Source organism: Meles meles, chromosome 4, assembly GCF_922984935.1.
Source record: "Meles meles chromosome 4, mMelMel3.1 paternal haplotype, whole genome shotgun sequence".
Classification (NCBI taxonomy): domain Eukaryota; kingdom Metazoa; phylum Chordata; class Mammalia; order Carnivora; family Mustelidae; genus Meles; species Meles meles.
The window spans coordinates 80,048,874-80,064,404 of record NC_060069.1 but is presented as its reverse complement, the minus strand read 5'-3'; the positions used below and the strand labels follow the sequence as shown (position 1 = coordinate 80,064,404).

The 15,531-nt window shown below is 40.2% G+C and overlaps 1 protein-coding gene across 2 annotated transcripts in view; it reads right to left on the bottom strand.

Moving 5' to 3' along the window:
- Positions 1-15,531, bottom strand: part of VEPH1 (ventricular zone expressed PH domain containing 1) — a 243,943-nt gene that overhangs the window by 16,984 nt on the left and 211,428 nt on the right. For both annotated transcript variants that reach the window (XM_046003913.1, XM_046003914.1), the window contains exon 12: positions 7,860-7,977. In XM_046003913.1, the coding sequence (XP_045859869.1) occupies positions 7,860-7,977 (118 nt within the window). The remainder of the gene's footprint in view (positions 1-7,859; positions 7,978-15,531) is intronic.

Genomic DNA, 15,531 nt, shown 5'->3' with positions numbered 1-15,531 from the left:
CCAAATAGCCAGAGGAATATTGAAAAAGAAAACCAAATCTGGGGTCATCACAGTGCTGGACTTTGAGTTCTATTACAAAGCTGTAAACATCAAGACAGCATGGTACTGGCACAAAAACAGTCACATAGATCAATGGAACAGAATAGAGAGCCCAGGGGTGCCTGGGTGGCTCAGTGGGTTAAGCCTCTGCCTTCGACTCAGGTCATGATCTCAGGGTCCTGCGATCGAGTCCCACATTGAGCCCCTCACTGAGCCCCACGTTGGGCTTTCTGCTCAACAGGGAGCCTGCTTCCCCCTCTCTCGCTGCCTGCCTCTCTGACTACTTGTGAACTCTCTGTGTCAAATAAATAAATAAAATCTTCAAAAAAAAAAAAAAAGAATAGAGAGCCCCAAAATGGACCCCCAAATCTATGGCCAACTAATCTTCAACAAAGTAGGAAAGAATATCCAATGGAAAAAGGACAGTCTCTTCAGCAAATGGTGTTAGGAAAACTGGATAGCCACATGCAGAAAAATGAAACTGACTATTTTCTTCTACCACACAAAGATAAACTCAAAATGGATGAAAACCATAACTGAAACAGGAATGCCTCAAAATTCTAAAGGAAAGCACAGTCAGCAACCTTTTCAACCTCTGCCACAGCAACTTCTTGCTGGACTTGTCTCCAAAGGTAAGGGAAACAAAAGAAAAAATGAACTTGGGATTTCATCAAGATAAAAAGCTTTTGCACATCAAAGGAAATAGTGGACAAAACCAAAACACAGCCTACAGAATGGGAGAAGATTTTTACAAATGTCTTAGCAGTAAAGGGCTAGTACCCAAGATTTATAAAGAACTTAACAGACTCCACACATACAAAACAAATAGTCCAGTCAAGAAATGGGCAGAAGACATGAGCAGACATTTCTCCAAAGAAGACATACAAATGGCCAACAGACACATGAAAAAATACCCACCATCCCTCAGTATCACGGAAATACAAATCAAAACCACAATGAGATATAACACCAGTTAGAATGGCTAAAATTAAGCAAGGAAACAACAGATGTTGGTGAGGATGTGGAGTAAGGGGAACTCTCTTACACTGTTGTTGGGAATGCAAGCTGGTACAGCCACTCTGGAAAACAGTATAGAGATTCTTCAAGAAGCCAAAAATAGAGCTATGTGCAACCCAGCTATTCCACTACTGGTATTTACCCAAAGAATACAAATCTTGAGATTCAAAGGGGCACCTGCACCCCAAAGTTTATAGCAGCAATATCCACAATAGCAAAACTATGGAAAGAACCCAGATGATCACTGACAGATGAATAGATAAAGAAAAGTTTTATATGTAAATATATATATATATATATAAAATATATAGATACATATAAAGTTTTATATGTAAAACTTCTTTATATATATATATGTTATATATATACACACACATATGGTGAAAGATATATATATATAATATATACATATAATGAAATATTACTCAGCCATCAAAAAGAATGCAATCTTATCATTTACAATAACATGGATGGAACTGGATTGTATTATGCTAAGCAAAATAAGTCAATCAGAGAAAGACAATTATCATATAGTTTTACTCATATGTTGAATTTAAGAAACAAAACAGAAGATCATAGGCGAAGGGAGGGGAAAAATAAAATAAGACAAAATCAGAGAGGGATGTAAGCATAAGAGACTCTTAATTCCAGGAAACAAACTGAGGGTTGCTGGATGGAAGGTGGGTGGGGGGATGGGATAAAAAGGTGATGGGCATTAAGGAGGGCATATGATTTAATGAGTACTGGGTGTTACATGCAGTGGATGAATAACTGAACTCTACATCTGAAACTAATGTTACACTGTATGTTAACTAATTGAGTTTAAATAAAATGATTTAAAAAAAAAAAGCCAATGGAAGGATTCAGTTGGGAAGAAGAAACAGAATATGTAAGAAAGGGTGATGTGTATGAGAAGGTAGGAAGGATGAGATCCTTCACAAAGTATCACCACCTTCTTGAGATATTTGATGACTTCTATGGCTGCTAAGAGCGCCTTTGTGTCATTTATATAGGTGAGTGTGTGGCTGAAAGACAAATTTCTTTCCTAATGTGTTTATATAGGTAAATAAACTAGGGTTACTCTGAAAGGTGATGACTAGAGTTCCTTTGAAATATATTAAGTGCTTTATTTTGGAGGGACATAAAATTGTTTTAAATCAACGTTATCTTAAGCCTGTGTCGCAAAAAGAGACGGAGTTACTCATTCTAGTCTGCCTTTTGAAAGCATGTTTCTCCTCCTGCATAGATTGGCTGGAGTCAACGGATTCTCCAAGTGGAAAAGGACACATTTCCATGTACCATGATTTATTTGTGGAGAATCACAGGTTGACTAATGCTTGATTGCCAGTATAAGGCCTATCAGACACTTTTATCCTATTTCAAGATAGGATTGTTGACCTGACGTGAAAAGGCAGAAGGATTAGGTAGTGATGGGAGATGAAGACTAGAAATCAAGCCTGAGGCTCATGTGTTACTAGCAAGTTTACTATGGACTCTGTGTTTATGTGTGTATTGAAAGCTTTTAGTAAAACATTAGATCTGGGTATGTTAAAAATCCCACGTACAGCAATATTTTCTTCTTATAAACATTTATTTCACAAAAGTTGCTCCTTTAAGGTTTCAGTTCAGGGTTTATTTAATTTTGAGAAAGCATTAGATTTGAAATTTGCATTTCACAACAAATTCTCTATCTTCCACAGTCATCCTATCACTTACACGATCCACGAATTACTCAAAAGTCCATCCATACACCAAATACTTGTTGGGCACTATCCTATGCTGGGTACTGGGTAAGGCATACAAGGATGAAGAATCGCTCCTGCTTCACTGTTTAGTGGGGGAGATTGATAAGAACAATCCCGGAAGTGTGGGCAGAGAACAGAAAGAACAGAGGAGAGGAATCTATTATCTGGGGTGGTGGTGTTTCTGCGTATACTGTGTGTGTGCTCACACGCAAGCATGTGTGTGTTGTGAGAGAGAGTGGGGGAGTGTGTGGTGGGAAGGTTTAGAAGCAAGAGGCATGCCCATGCCAGAAAGGCATAAAACAGGAAAATGGGAAGAGGAGGAAAAGGCAAATGATTTCGGAATAATGATTTATCTGAGTCAGTATGCGTGTCTTTATTTTGTCATTAATAGAAAGTATCTTTGCATAACAAGTTGGGGTTCAGTTTGGCATAAGGAATACGTATTCAGTCGTCACTAGCAGTAGATAAATATGAACACAAGCACCACATTGCTTTTGGTGCTCAAACAACACTGAGCACGTAAGACAGTGTTCTAACATATGTAGTAGGAGGGAAGGCCTCACATGACAAACCTAGCCACCACATAAATCCAAAGCGGGGCTTTCTTCTTCTCACCTCCAAAATACTGTGAATGTTGACAACGAAATTCAGTGGAAAAGTTTCATATTAATGGACTCACAAAGTTATTTGCGGTCTCTGACCTTGGAGGTCATAAGCCTGTTCTCACATGGGCATCTGAGTGGAGAGTTACCCAGCCCACGCTGAAGGCGTCTGGCAAACGAAAGCCATAAAGGCTATTACCAGTTAGCCAGCAGGTGTGAAGAAAATCTCCTCACAAGAAGCCTTTCTTTACCTGCTATCATTTGGAAACCATCTCTGTTTCCCCATGTGATAAAACAGACAGCTGGTTTTACAGCACAAACATTTGAAATCAAGTTCTAAAGAGGAATCCTGAGAGAAGGTCGTCTGAAAAAAGACATGCTTTCATTTTCTTTCATACACTAAGGAGCCCTCCTACGGACAAATACATTCAACATCCAAGTATCTAGTGACTAAGAGAGTAATCACACGGGGGGAGTGCTCTGATTTACAGAGGAGGACACCCGTGCCAAAACCGAGATGTCTCTAAGTTATTTTTTGTAGGTTGTAAGAACAAAGGCATCCCCTGTGTCTCAAGAAATAAGAGTGAAAGTCACGACCTAGTTCTTCCTCCTCCTTTTGACAAATGTGACTGAACAGAGAGCCAGATGCGTTCCAGGATGGCCGAGCTCACTCACTGTTACTGCTAACATGCACTAGCAGTTCCAAGACATGAGGCCAACTGATAAAGGGGATTTGCTTGGTTTTCCAGAAGGAAGTTCTGTTCTGTTCTATTCACTTGCTCAATCTCGATTCTCTCATTCATGAGGAGTACAGGAATGGGCAATAAACACCACCAAGCAAATCTCAGAGGATTCTTGAGTTATTCCAGTGATTTGCTAATCGTGGACTCTGTACTTTTATAAAATGATTATTGGAAACTGAATCAGCAATCGGAGGGATTGGAAATAGCTTTCACTGTAACCGTTTCCCTCATGTAATCATTTCCCACACATGATCACACTAAAGCCCCTGTTCTTTACGTGGAATAAGTCAGCAGGGAGGAAGATATTATAACATTGTGAAATAATCGATCTTGGAATTTCAAATAGTCTGTGTCCTTAAGTTGGATTTGCCCAAGAGGCGGGAATTTCAGGTTCAGGAATTAATCTGCATTAAATTTTGGTTCTACCACTTGGTAGCTTTGTGACCTTGGGGAAATTACTTAACTTCTTTGTGTTTCAGTCTCCTCATCGTAAAATGGAGTCAATAATAATGAGAAAAATGTTTAACTCATAGTTAGCATGATAAATGACAATAATTATAAGAATTTTAGGATCGTTAGCCTATTCTAGCCTTCATTTTCCTCTGAATTCATCTGTACCTAACTAGATTCACAGTGCATTTTACTGACTAGTAGATATTAAATGCCTGTGAATTTCTGTATGTTGATAAGGGTGTTAGTGGGTGATAAGACTTTGATCTGAAGAAGGGAACGTACTCAGGTGATCACATAAGCCAGATGATTTGCTGTCAATTTCTGAATGAGTCCCATAGTTTAGGATACACACTGTTAAGAAGGATTTATATTTTAGGATGTCTTTCCTGATGTCTAATTGAAATTTTCTAAATGCCTCATGTTTTATTCCTCACTTATGGAGATATTGAATAGCATCTTTTTTTCTATACTGGAACAATGAATACTTGACAGCAATTGTTGTATCATTTGTCAGTACTTAAAAAAAACAAACAAACCCAAATCCATTTTAAAAATTTCTTTTGCCTTAGACTCCAACCCTGCTTCTTTAAACCCTCTCTGAGGCTAAACCTTGTGAGGGGCATCTGGATCCTTTGGGGGCACTGATTAAAACCCAGAATGGTAACAGGACTCGGGCACAGTGTGTCAGGTGCTATGTTAGGGAAGTGGGCCACTTGTTTTATATCTACTGACTTCTCTCAAGGAGGAAAGAAGTGCCAACCTCCATTTACCAGATTCACAATGCACTGGGTATGGTATAGTAATGTATCTGATTTGATTAACACATAACCACAGTTTTGAAACATCTTATTTTAACACTCGAGGTGTGTCTGATGTTGCCATTCCCAAATATTATTCATTCATTCATTCACTCAGCAAGTATTCATTGCGTGCTATAAACATATGAGGGTAACTGCTAGACTTTTCCATATATGCTGGCTGACCCTGACTGGATTCTGAATCCTTTCAGAGTGGAGATTTTGCACCTTACTCATATTTTGTCCCAAGCCGCAGCCTGTAGAAGATATTCGACCAAGGCAACACACATACATTACATAAATGAACAGCGGGATGCAGGTACTATGCTTGCTGTGCGTAACCAACAATAAAATATTTATTCCTAGTTATTCCATGACCATATTTAAACTCACAATTGAAGAACATGAAGGCAGACATCGTCTCCATGAATAATGTGTTAGCGGTATTATGTCAGACCTTTCATTTATATGAAATGTACAACCTATACCCTTATATCAAAACAAGATGAGATCAACAACCTACATAAATTTTTCAGGGAATCAGGAGTTCTTGGTGAAAATTATAGTTTAAAATAAGATTTCTTGCAGACTTGCATCCCCTTTTATGTAGCAAAAGGAAATGAGCAGAGAAATGTAAGCACACGGAAGTTTTTGGGGCCAAACATTTTGATTCAATATGTTCTGTTATAAAATATTTGGCCTTGTTTGAGTCTTTATTGCTGTGTGTTCTCTATATTTAACTGTGAGAAACACAAGTAAGAAAGAGTAAATTGCAAAATGTCCTTTTCAAGTGTATGGCAGCGAATTTGAGAAAACATATATTAAAGGAACACTTTGTGTTTCTAACTTCCAGACCCTTCTCGGAGGCCTCCATTGGCCAGAAATGCTGAACTGTTTATTGAACTCAGCTGACTTGGAATGAGAATTCTTAAGGGTCTCTCAGAGCCACCTAAGATAAGTGCCTTACTTCGCCATGTTCTCAAATAAAGTTTCTTTCACGCCCTGTCTTTTTCATAGGTGGTCAGTTTAATTAGAAAGTTTTATAATGGAGACTTTCAATTCCCCAATTTCTTATTTGCCCAAATTAACCTATTAAAATCGGGGTGTTCACTCTGGCATCAGCTCAACGCAGACTCTGTAATGGGCCAACAATCTGTGCCTCACAGGGGCCGCCATCCTTCACTGCCAGCTTCCTCTAGCCACAACCTTTTCTGTGGGGGAAGACCTTTTAATTGGTGCCTCTCCGAGAGCCCCTCTCATCCCCATCTGGCCAAATAAACACACTTTTTTCCATTCAGCCTTACCTTCTGGGCAGTTAGCAAGAGAACAGACTTGCCACAATGGGTAATCTTTAAGAGGCCCCCAAATCCTAAAATGGAGGGGACCGGTATAAGGGCTTTGGGGGGGAGGGGTGTCATCCATGGCTCTCTAGAGAATGGATCACCTACAAAGTGGATTTTCAACAGGGTTTGAACACTGTTCTCTTAGTTGAAACTGCAGTTCGTGAGCGGTGTCCGTGTTGAGAAGTCTGGGTCCTCTCAGAAGGCAAGTGAATGACGAAATAGTCCATTTCCAAGGACAGCATAACTTTCTGAAGACAGACATTTTACCGACCTAATTCCACTGGTCAGATTGGGACAAGCATAATGAGGAGGCAGAGCGGTGGAATGTTAACCATGGCCCCTGGAGTCAGCTTGGGTTCAAATCCTACTATTGTTCATTTGTTACCTGTGTGACCTCAGTTAATCAAATTGCTCTATGCCTCAGTTTCCCCATCAGTGAAATGGAGATAATGTTAGTAACAACCTGATAAGATCATTGTAAATGTTAATGAACAATACCTAACACATTTAGCATAGGGCTGGGCTCATATTCACTAATAATTGTTACTTTCAGGCAAGGTCAGTAGACCAAATTCCTTGGGCAGCAGAAAGGGAGTGAGAGGGCGAATAACAGCTATGAAGGTATTCCTCAAATCCTCACTCTTCAAAAGTTTCACTTTTTATGTAGCTCCATCACGAAACAGGAGTGTGAGGTATGGCCCCGAGATGACAGGTTGGTGCCTGTGTTCACTCCCTCAGTCTGATCTCCTTCCTTTGGGGCTTTTGAAAGGTTGGTTGTTTTTCTCTAACCCTCAGGGTCACCTGGGCTGAAATGAAAGCAAAACAGGGCAAAACATCCTGTACAGCTTTCTTGATAACTACATACAGGTAAGTTGTCACTTCTCTTGCTCGTTTCTGGCTTACGTTTCTCTCCCTTTCCACATCTTCCCTTTCTCTTGCTCCCACTTTGGTGAGATACCTTTCCCAGAACAAGGCAGAGGCGATCAGGCATCCCTCTGTGCATTATTACAACATAGGGTGTGAGACGAAGGCCAATGAGAACAGCAGGACTCAGAGGTCCCTGTGAATCCCAGGGGCATGAGTGATTCTGAGCAGCAAGTGGACGGGAGAGGTCTCTCACCGGTCGCTTTCTCGGGATTGTTGCACATGAAGCATTGCCACGCTCCTGCCGCTTCACTGAAGCCAAATACATCAAAGAATCTCACTTCTTCCAGATGGAGCTGTACCTGGTCCAGATCCTGTTCCAGCAACACAAAGCACAAAGAACCCATAAGCTGATCTGCCTGCAACGTAGCATTCTGGGACTGAAAGAAGGGACATGGGAGTAGGGCGGCCAGTGCTCAGACTTGGTGCTAAGGACAAGGAGGGAGCAGTGAGAAAACCTCTCTTGGCCCGTCCTAGATAGCCGCAGCCATCTCAAGACCTTCCAAGGGAGTTCTCCTTAATGAGGAGGGCAGTGAGCTTGGGCCCCAGAGTTGGGGGTGAGGCCTGAAGTGGACCAGCATTTTCTTGCATCTAATGTCTGCTCCAGACATTAGAGGGGTAAAAGGGAGGGGTAACCATGTGGCAATGTGGTTATAAGGAATGCTATGGGGGAGTTTATCTTTTATGTACAGTTTGTGTAAAGTTGAGAATCGAGTATCCATATCAAAAAATTATTTTTGTTAGGCTGGCTTTGCAGGGGGCTGGTGGAAAAGGTGTGGGAGAGGGCTTAACCCCTCAGCCCTTGGCTCTGGCACTGTTTCAGTTCTACCTTTTATCTTAAAATTACATGCAAATCTTGCATTATATTCCATGATATGGCTGTATTGATTTTAATGGAAAATAATGTCTTAAATTACTTATCAGTAAATTAATTAATTCCCTCCCTCAATAGCTGAATTGAATTGATGCACCAAGAAGACTGTCCTTGTCTTATGTGCCCCATGGCATTGTGCCAATGCATTCCTGCTTAAGAGGCAGAGGAGAGAGCTTCCATTACACTGTAAATGGATGGAATATGATTAGCCTAACCAAATTAAATAGCTCTACTGTCCTCCCAAGGCTTTCCTATTATGTAAATGACTTGTAGCCTCTGCTACGGGGTGGTCAGAACCGCACTCTTAAAAGCTTGCTTTCCTGGGTGCCTGGGTGGCTCAGTGGGTTAAAGCCTCTGCCCTCGGCTCAGGGTCCTGGGATCGAGCCCCGCATTGGGCTCTCTGCTCCGCAGGGAGCCTGCCTTCCTCCTCTCTCTCTGCCTGCCTCTCTACCTAGTTGTGATTTCTCTGTGTCAAATAAATAAAATATTATAAAAAGAAAAAGCTTGCTTTCCTAAGAGGGATTTAATGTCTTTGCCAGCTACCCTTACATGTGCCCAGCTGACAGACGCGTTTGTCCTCTTATTGAGTTGAGATTTTATTCCTTTCCTCTGGTCCACACACTGTGATCTTCTACCCAGAGGAACAGCATAAGCCCAAGAGCCCCAGGAAAGGAGGCCCTATGTGTGCTGCTTCTGATGGATCTAAAATAGAGAATGGGCAAGTGGCTTCCTAGTTTCTACTCCAAAGTTCCTGTTTCCCAGGTCTGCATTTCCAGGTCTGCATTTCTTTTTTTTTTTTTTTTTTTAAGATTTTATTTATTTATTTGACAGAGAGAGAGATCACAAGCAGGCAGAGAGGCAGGCAGAGAGAGAGGAGGAAGCAGGCTCCCTGCGGAGCAGAGAGCCCGATGCGGGACTCGATCCCAGGACCCTGAGATCATGTCCAGGTCTGCATTTCTTGACAGAGGTGAGAAATATGCCAAACTCTAAGCTCCTTGGGAGAATGAACATCCAATTTGTTCAAAGTTGTAGTCCCAGAATCTAGTCCAGTATTAGGAATGGATTCGCAGCAATGGCTTGCAAGCCCAATGTAAAGTTTTCCAATGACCTACGTGAAAGTATTACGAACATTTAAAGTGGATTATTTAAGAGCACATTTATATTCACTGGAACATAAACACAATGAAGGCAGGGATTTTCTCTGTTATAATGGCTGTTATGATCTCAGCACTAAAAATGCCTATCACATAAGCAAGCATTAAATAAATATTTGTAGAATAATGAAAGGCATAAACTGGGGCTAGAAATAAATACTTTTCAGCACTCTTTATTAAGATCATTATGGCTTGTGTTCTGGGATTGGACATCTTGGAGGCTCAACATGCTGAATACAGCATTTTGAGTTACTAAAGTTTAATACCTTTTTTTTTTTTTTTTAAATCATGTTCCCAAGATAAAGACTGAAGAAGCACCTGGGAGTTTTGCAGGTTTCAAAGGATGAAATCTATATTAAAATTTATGGGGAAAAAGCAGATGTTCATAAATATTAGTTTCAAAACTGCTAAGTCTCTGAAGTCTATGTTTGGCCATTGGCATGCAGATCACTTCTCTATTTCTCACACGACTAGGGATCGATTTCTCATTCACCACAAACACGGCTAACAAACAAAGTACTTAAAATAATACGTAAGGGTTCCTTTATCTTTCCTGTTCTGAGACCAGAAATGTCCCAGTTTGTTGCTTATAATCCACATTTGTCTTGGCAAAAAGTTACTTGAAAAGTTTAGGACAGATGGTGAGCTACATCCCAGTATTGAAGCGCTGAAGTCAAAAGCAGGCTTACTTCTTCAGAGGATTAGGTGTTGTGCAAAGGGAATTGACTGAAGAAGGTGGATGGTAATTCTATGAACTGTTGAAATCAGCTGTAACAGCCAACTTTGGATGCAGACAGATGAAATGCATGTAGTTCCAAATATTGTTGGAAAATCAAAGCAGAATCAATTACAAAATAAGCAAACAAAACCCATCACCAGTAATACCTAAGTTTTTGGAGTTTTGGTTTCCTGACTGTGCTTGATGTTATTATTTCTCTCTCTCATCTTCTTTACCCTTCTGGGTCCTATAGCTTCCCAGGCCTTGCCCAAGATCGCTTATATGGCTCTTTTTTTTTTTTTTTTTTTTAAATACAAGGGAACTAAAATTTTTTCGTTTAAAGAATTATAAGCTTCTTTTAAAACAACTAGATTCCAGAAGAATAATAAAAAGCATGCATATCTAAGTATAGTCCCTCTCTGAGTATTCTAGTTCAATGCAATTATGGTGGACAGACCCTAGTGTGATCCCACTCCACCACCCCCAATAATTCCCCACTCCTGGTATTCATCCCCTCATCTAATCCCTTTCTCTTATGTGTGGAAGAGACCTATGACTTACTTCTGAGAAAATGGCAAAGATGGTAAGATACCAATCCCATGTTTACATTATTGTGTACACACACATGCACCACATACACTGCTCACATATGCATACACACCACGCGTGCGTGCACACACACACACACACACCCCCCTATCTTGTTAGCAGATACAATTGGGAGACTCTTCTGCTGGCCTTGAGGAAGCAAGCTGCCATGTTGTGAAACACCTGTGGAGAGTTACAACCAGGTAACAGTGGGTTTCCTCTAGGACATAAAGGCTGCCTTCAGCCAATAGTCAGTACGAGTCCCAGGTCTTTATAGTCTTACTACCCCAAATAAATAGTAACTGCCAACAACCTAAGCACTTTTGGAAGCAGACCCTTCCCATTCAAATCTCCAAATGAGACCATAGCCAAACGAATATCTTGATTTTGCAGCCTAGGGAGACCTTGAACAGAAGACCCGGTTAAGTTACAAGCAGACGACCCAAGGAAACTGTGAGGTAACAGATATTGTTTTAAGTTGCTAGGTTTTGGTAAATTGTTATGCAGCATTAAGAATCAATACTGAGGGGCATCTGGGTGGCTCAGTGGGTTAAGCCTCTGCCTTCAGCTCAGGTTATAATCTCGGGGTCCTGGGATCGAACCCCGCATCGGGCTCTCTGCTCAGTGGGGAGCCTGCTTACCCCTCTCTCTCTGCCTGCCTATCTGCCTAGTTGTGATCTCTCTCTCTGTGTCAAATAAATAAATAAAATCTTAAAAAAAAAAGAATCAATAATGACATCGTGTCGTGAAGAAAGAAAGGTGACAGAGACCCTGTTGGCCAATTCTTGGTGAAAATGAGAGGGGTCACATTCTTCTGAGAACACTCTAAATCAGGCCTCAATAAAAAGAAGAATGTGGAGAGAAAGATATATAACCATAATAAAGATATGCTAAGAAAGATTTTCCTGATAAACACCATCTGATTCAAAAGGGGTAGAAGCCCCTGGAGGAAAAATGATGTTTCTAAACAGCTGATGAGATGAACATTTCTCCAGGTTTTTTTTTCCAAGTCATTAATGGGAATAGGAATTTGCAGAACTATATAAAAAATCTCCTGCAAAGCCTCTTAGGGGAAAAATAAGCCAGATAGCATGGAAAGATGAGAGGATATTTACAACATTATTTTGATGACAGTGACAGCATGAGTCAATGATATGGATTCCGTGAAAGTGAAAATTGGCCTCTGGATCTTATAAAGTGGTCGATGTACTGTGAGAGGGTATGGGGAAGCAATTTTCCAGAAATTGGTGAAAGCATACATCTGGAAGAACTTTAGGTTCTGGTACATTTAAATTCTGTTTAAAGCTATTTTTGCACAGATACAAAACATAGGATTTCCTCATGTGCTGTGTTTGCCTATGGTTAATAGGATCAACTCTGGGCATATATTTCAAGTATGTTTTAAGAAATGTAATCCAGAGTTTTTTTTCTTTTTTAACGATCTCCAAATATTTGCATATAATAGGAGGGCTTTATGACTTTATGGTTATTTCTAGTGCACAAATTCTAACTCTACGGAGTCCAGGGTGTGCAATAAACTTACTGAAGGAAAAAAAAATTAATGAGGCATCCTTTTACCATTTATCTCTGTATTATTTATATCGTCCTACATTGTGCAAGCATAGTGTCTTGTAAGAAACATACTGTATGATGAATAAACCAGCAAAAGAAACTCTGAAGAACATTTACGCTATAATTAGTTTTTAAATTTATTTCAACTTCTAAAAAATACTACTATTGAATTTAACTTATAGCAATTAGTATTTATAGCACCTGTGTCAGGAACCAAGGATAAATGGAAGAAGGAGACATCATCCTACATTCCAGAATGTTAGACAGTAACGTACTGGGTCCATAGTGTTCCTCACAGAGGAAAGCTGGAATACATCTTTGTGTTTAGTTGTGGTCATTATTAAGCTTCTTCTGGTGTGACTCTTTTGGCTCTCAACTGGATTAAAGCCCCTCAGCAAGAAAACTTATTTATTATGAAAGTACTAAGTATAGTGCTTTGCTCATGAGATGTTCAGTGAATCTTTTATAAATTTTGCTAATTGAGACACAGAGATTTTACCTGTAATTTATATCAACAGTAGCATTTAGGGTGTTTTTCTTTTTTTTCTTTTTTCTTTTTTTTTTAAGTAGGCTCCATGTCCAGCATGGAGCCCAGTGCGGAGCTCGAACTCACCATGCCCGAGATTAGGCCTGAGCTGAAATCAATAATTGAATGCTTTTTTTAAAAAAAGATTTTATTTATTTATTTATTTGTCAGAGAGAAAGAAAGAAAGAGAATGAGCACGCAAGCAGGCAGACAGACGGGCAAAGGTGGAGAGAGAAGCAGGCTCCCTGCAGAACAAGGAGCCTGATGCGGGACCCGATCCAGGACCCTGGGATCATGACCTGAGCCAAAGGCAGCGGCTTAACCCACTGAGCCATCCAGATGTCCCTAATTGAATGCTTAACTGACTGAGCCACCTAGGCGTCTCAGCATTTCAGTTTTTAATTTTCTCATCAATTATGCCCACTAAGCCCTTTCAGAACATTTTTATTAACAAAAATACACTTAAATTTCTATGTGTATTATAGGAATTCATTTTATTTAATTTTATAAAACAAGTTGCTAGAATAAAATGTTAATAACTGAAGAGTGCTTATCTAAATCCTTCAATATAGCATGTTGCCTGCTTGCTCTCAGCTTTTCCAAATCACCAATTCTCAGAAGATGTCGGTATCTGGAATCCCAGGGAAACTTGTTACAAACAACAAATACAGGTTCCATCCCTGGAAACCCAAACCAATCAGCTGGTGATTGTGCCTGGGAATATGCATTTCTAAACAAATTCTCAGGTTGTTCTGATGTGCAAGGACTGGTAGTTAATCCTACATCCTTGGAAATAGATGAAGATGACTGATTTGTTTCTATTAATTGGCATCTGAGGAATTTTTCAATCCTCATGTGTGTATGTTCAGACTTCTCCTCAATAGTTTGGTTTAAATGACAACATACACAATCTGATTGCAAGAGTAAAAATTCCCTTCTTGAAGATCAGAGACATTATTATTCCAAATTGTGCAACTTGGAAGAGAGGGGGCGTGAAAATTGAAGTTGTTAGGGCTTATTTGAAAGTTGGCAGAAATGCTGAGATGTGCGGGGAAGGGGGCAGCAACAGGTGGGAGACAGACTCTGAGCAGAGGCCATGAGGGTGCTGCCCCAGAGGAATGCACAGTGTGATCCAGTGTTCAGTGTGGATGTCACGAATGAGCTCTGTTGCATTGTTTCTCCTTTTTCTATCCCAGATTAAGAAGGGAACTCTAGGTACACACGGGTATATGAGGTCAGTGTGGCCAGCTTCTTACCATCACTACAGACCATGAAACAAACTTGACTTTCATCCTATCCTTTGAGTACCCACGTGATGGGAAGAACTGAATCGTTTCTTGGCAAGTCATGCTGATTCTAACCATGGGTCTGGCTCCAAGTGTCTGGTTTGATTAATTTCACAGAGAGGCTCTGAAGAACTCTTTCATGTAAGAACCAACAAATATGATAGAATATTTGATTCGATTAAAAAAGTCAAAGTTTTCTCACTTGCCTAAGGATCATGAAAAAATAATGTGATTATAAAATGTTGGCAGTAAACATTACAAGTGTTTAAATAAAGAGGTTTTTGCAAAAGCTATTGTAAGTGTATGAGTTGAGTGGAAACTAAAGGTGGAAAATTGGTTGAAGCTTTATACATTTTTGATAACTCCATAATGACTTTCTTTAGGGACCAAATTTCTTCTAAAATTGAGTCCATTAAAGCCAGCAAAGTATTTTTAATCAGAATGGAAGCAAAGGCAAAAGATTACCAGTGTTCAAAATGTCAAGAAAATTTGACATTTCTACATTGGGGGTAGCAGTAAAATGTAATCACTGGAACTGTTGGCATGACGGCCAGCTTTCCCATGGGATCTCCTTTCACACTGGAAAGCAAAAAATTGCAGTGTTTTTTTCCCCTCCCAACCGATGCTTGCCATCTGCATGTAACAACTATATACTGAGCGTCTCACACCACAATGTCCAGTAGTTCCCCTTTATCTGTGGTTCCACTCTCCACAGCTTCAGTTCCCCACTGCCAACCCCAGTCTGGAAGCAATGATCCTCTTTCTACATCAGAAGTAGGTAGTAGCTCAGTGGTCCTCTGCCACACTGCGTGTGTCCTTTACCTTACTTCGTCTCGTCACTACACATCGTTACAGGAAGAACACAGTACAGCATGTTAAGATATTCTGAGAGACCTCATTCACATAAGCTCTTCTATAGTACATCGTTATATCATTCTATTTCATGATTAGTTTTTATTGTTAATCTCTTTCTGTGCCTAACAGTATGTATGTATAGGAAAAAAGCATAGTCCATATTTGGTTCAGTACTATCCATGGTTTCAGGCATCCACTGGGGTTCTTGGAACATATCCCCGAGGATAAAGTGGTGTGGGAGACTACTGTACTACCGCATGGTACAAGACCACCGAGGGTGTTGAAAGGGAGCAAG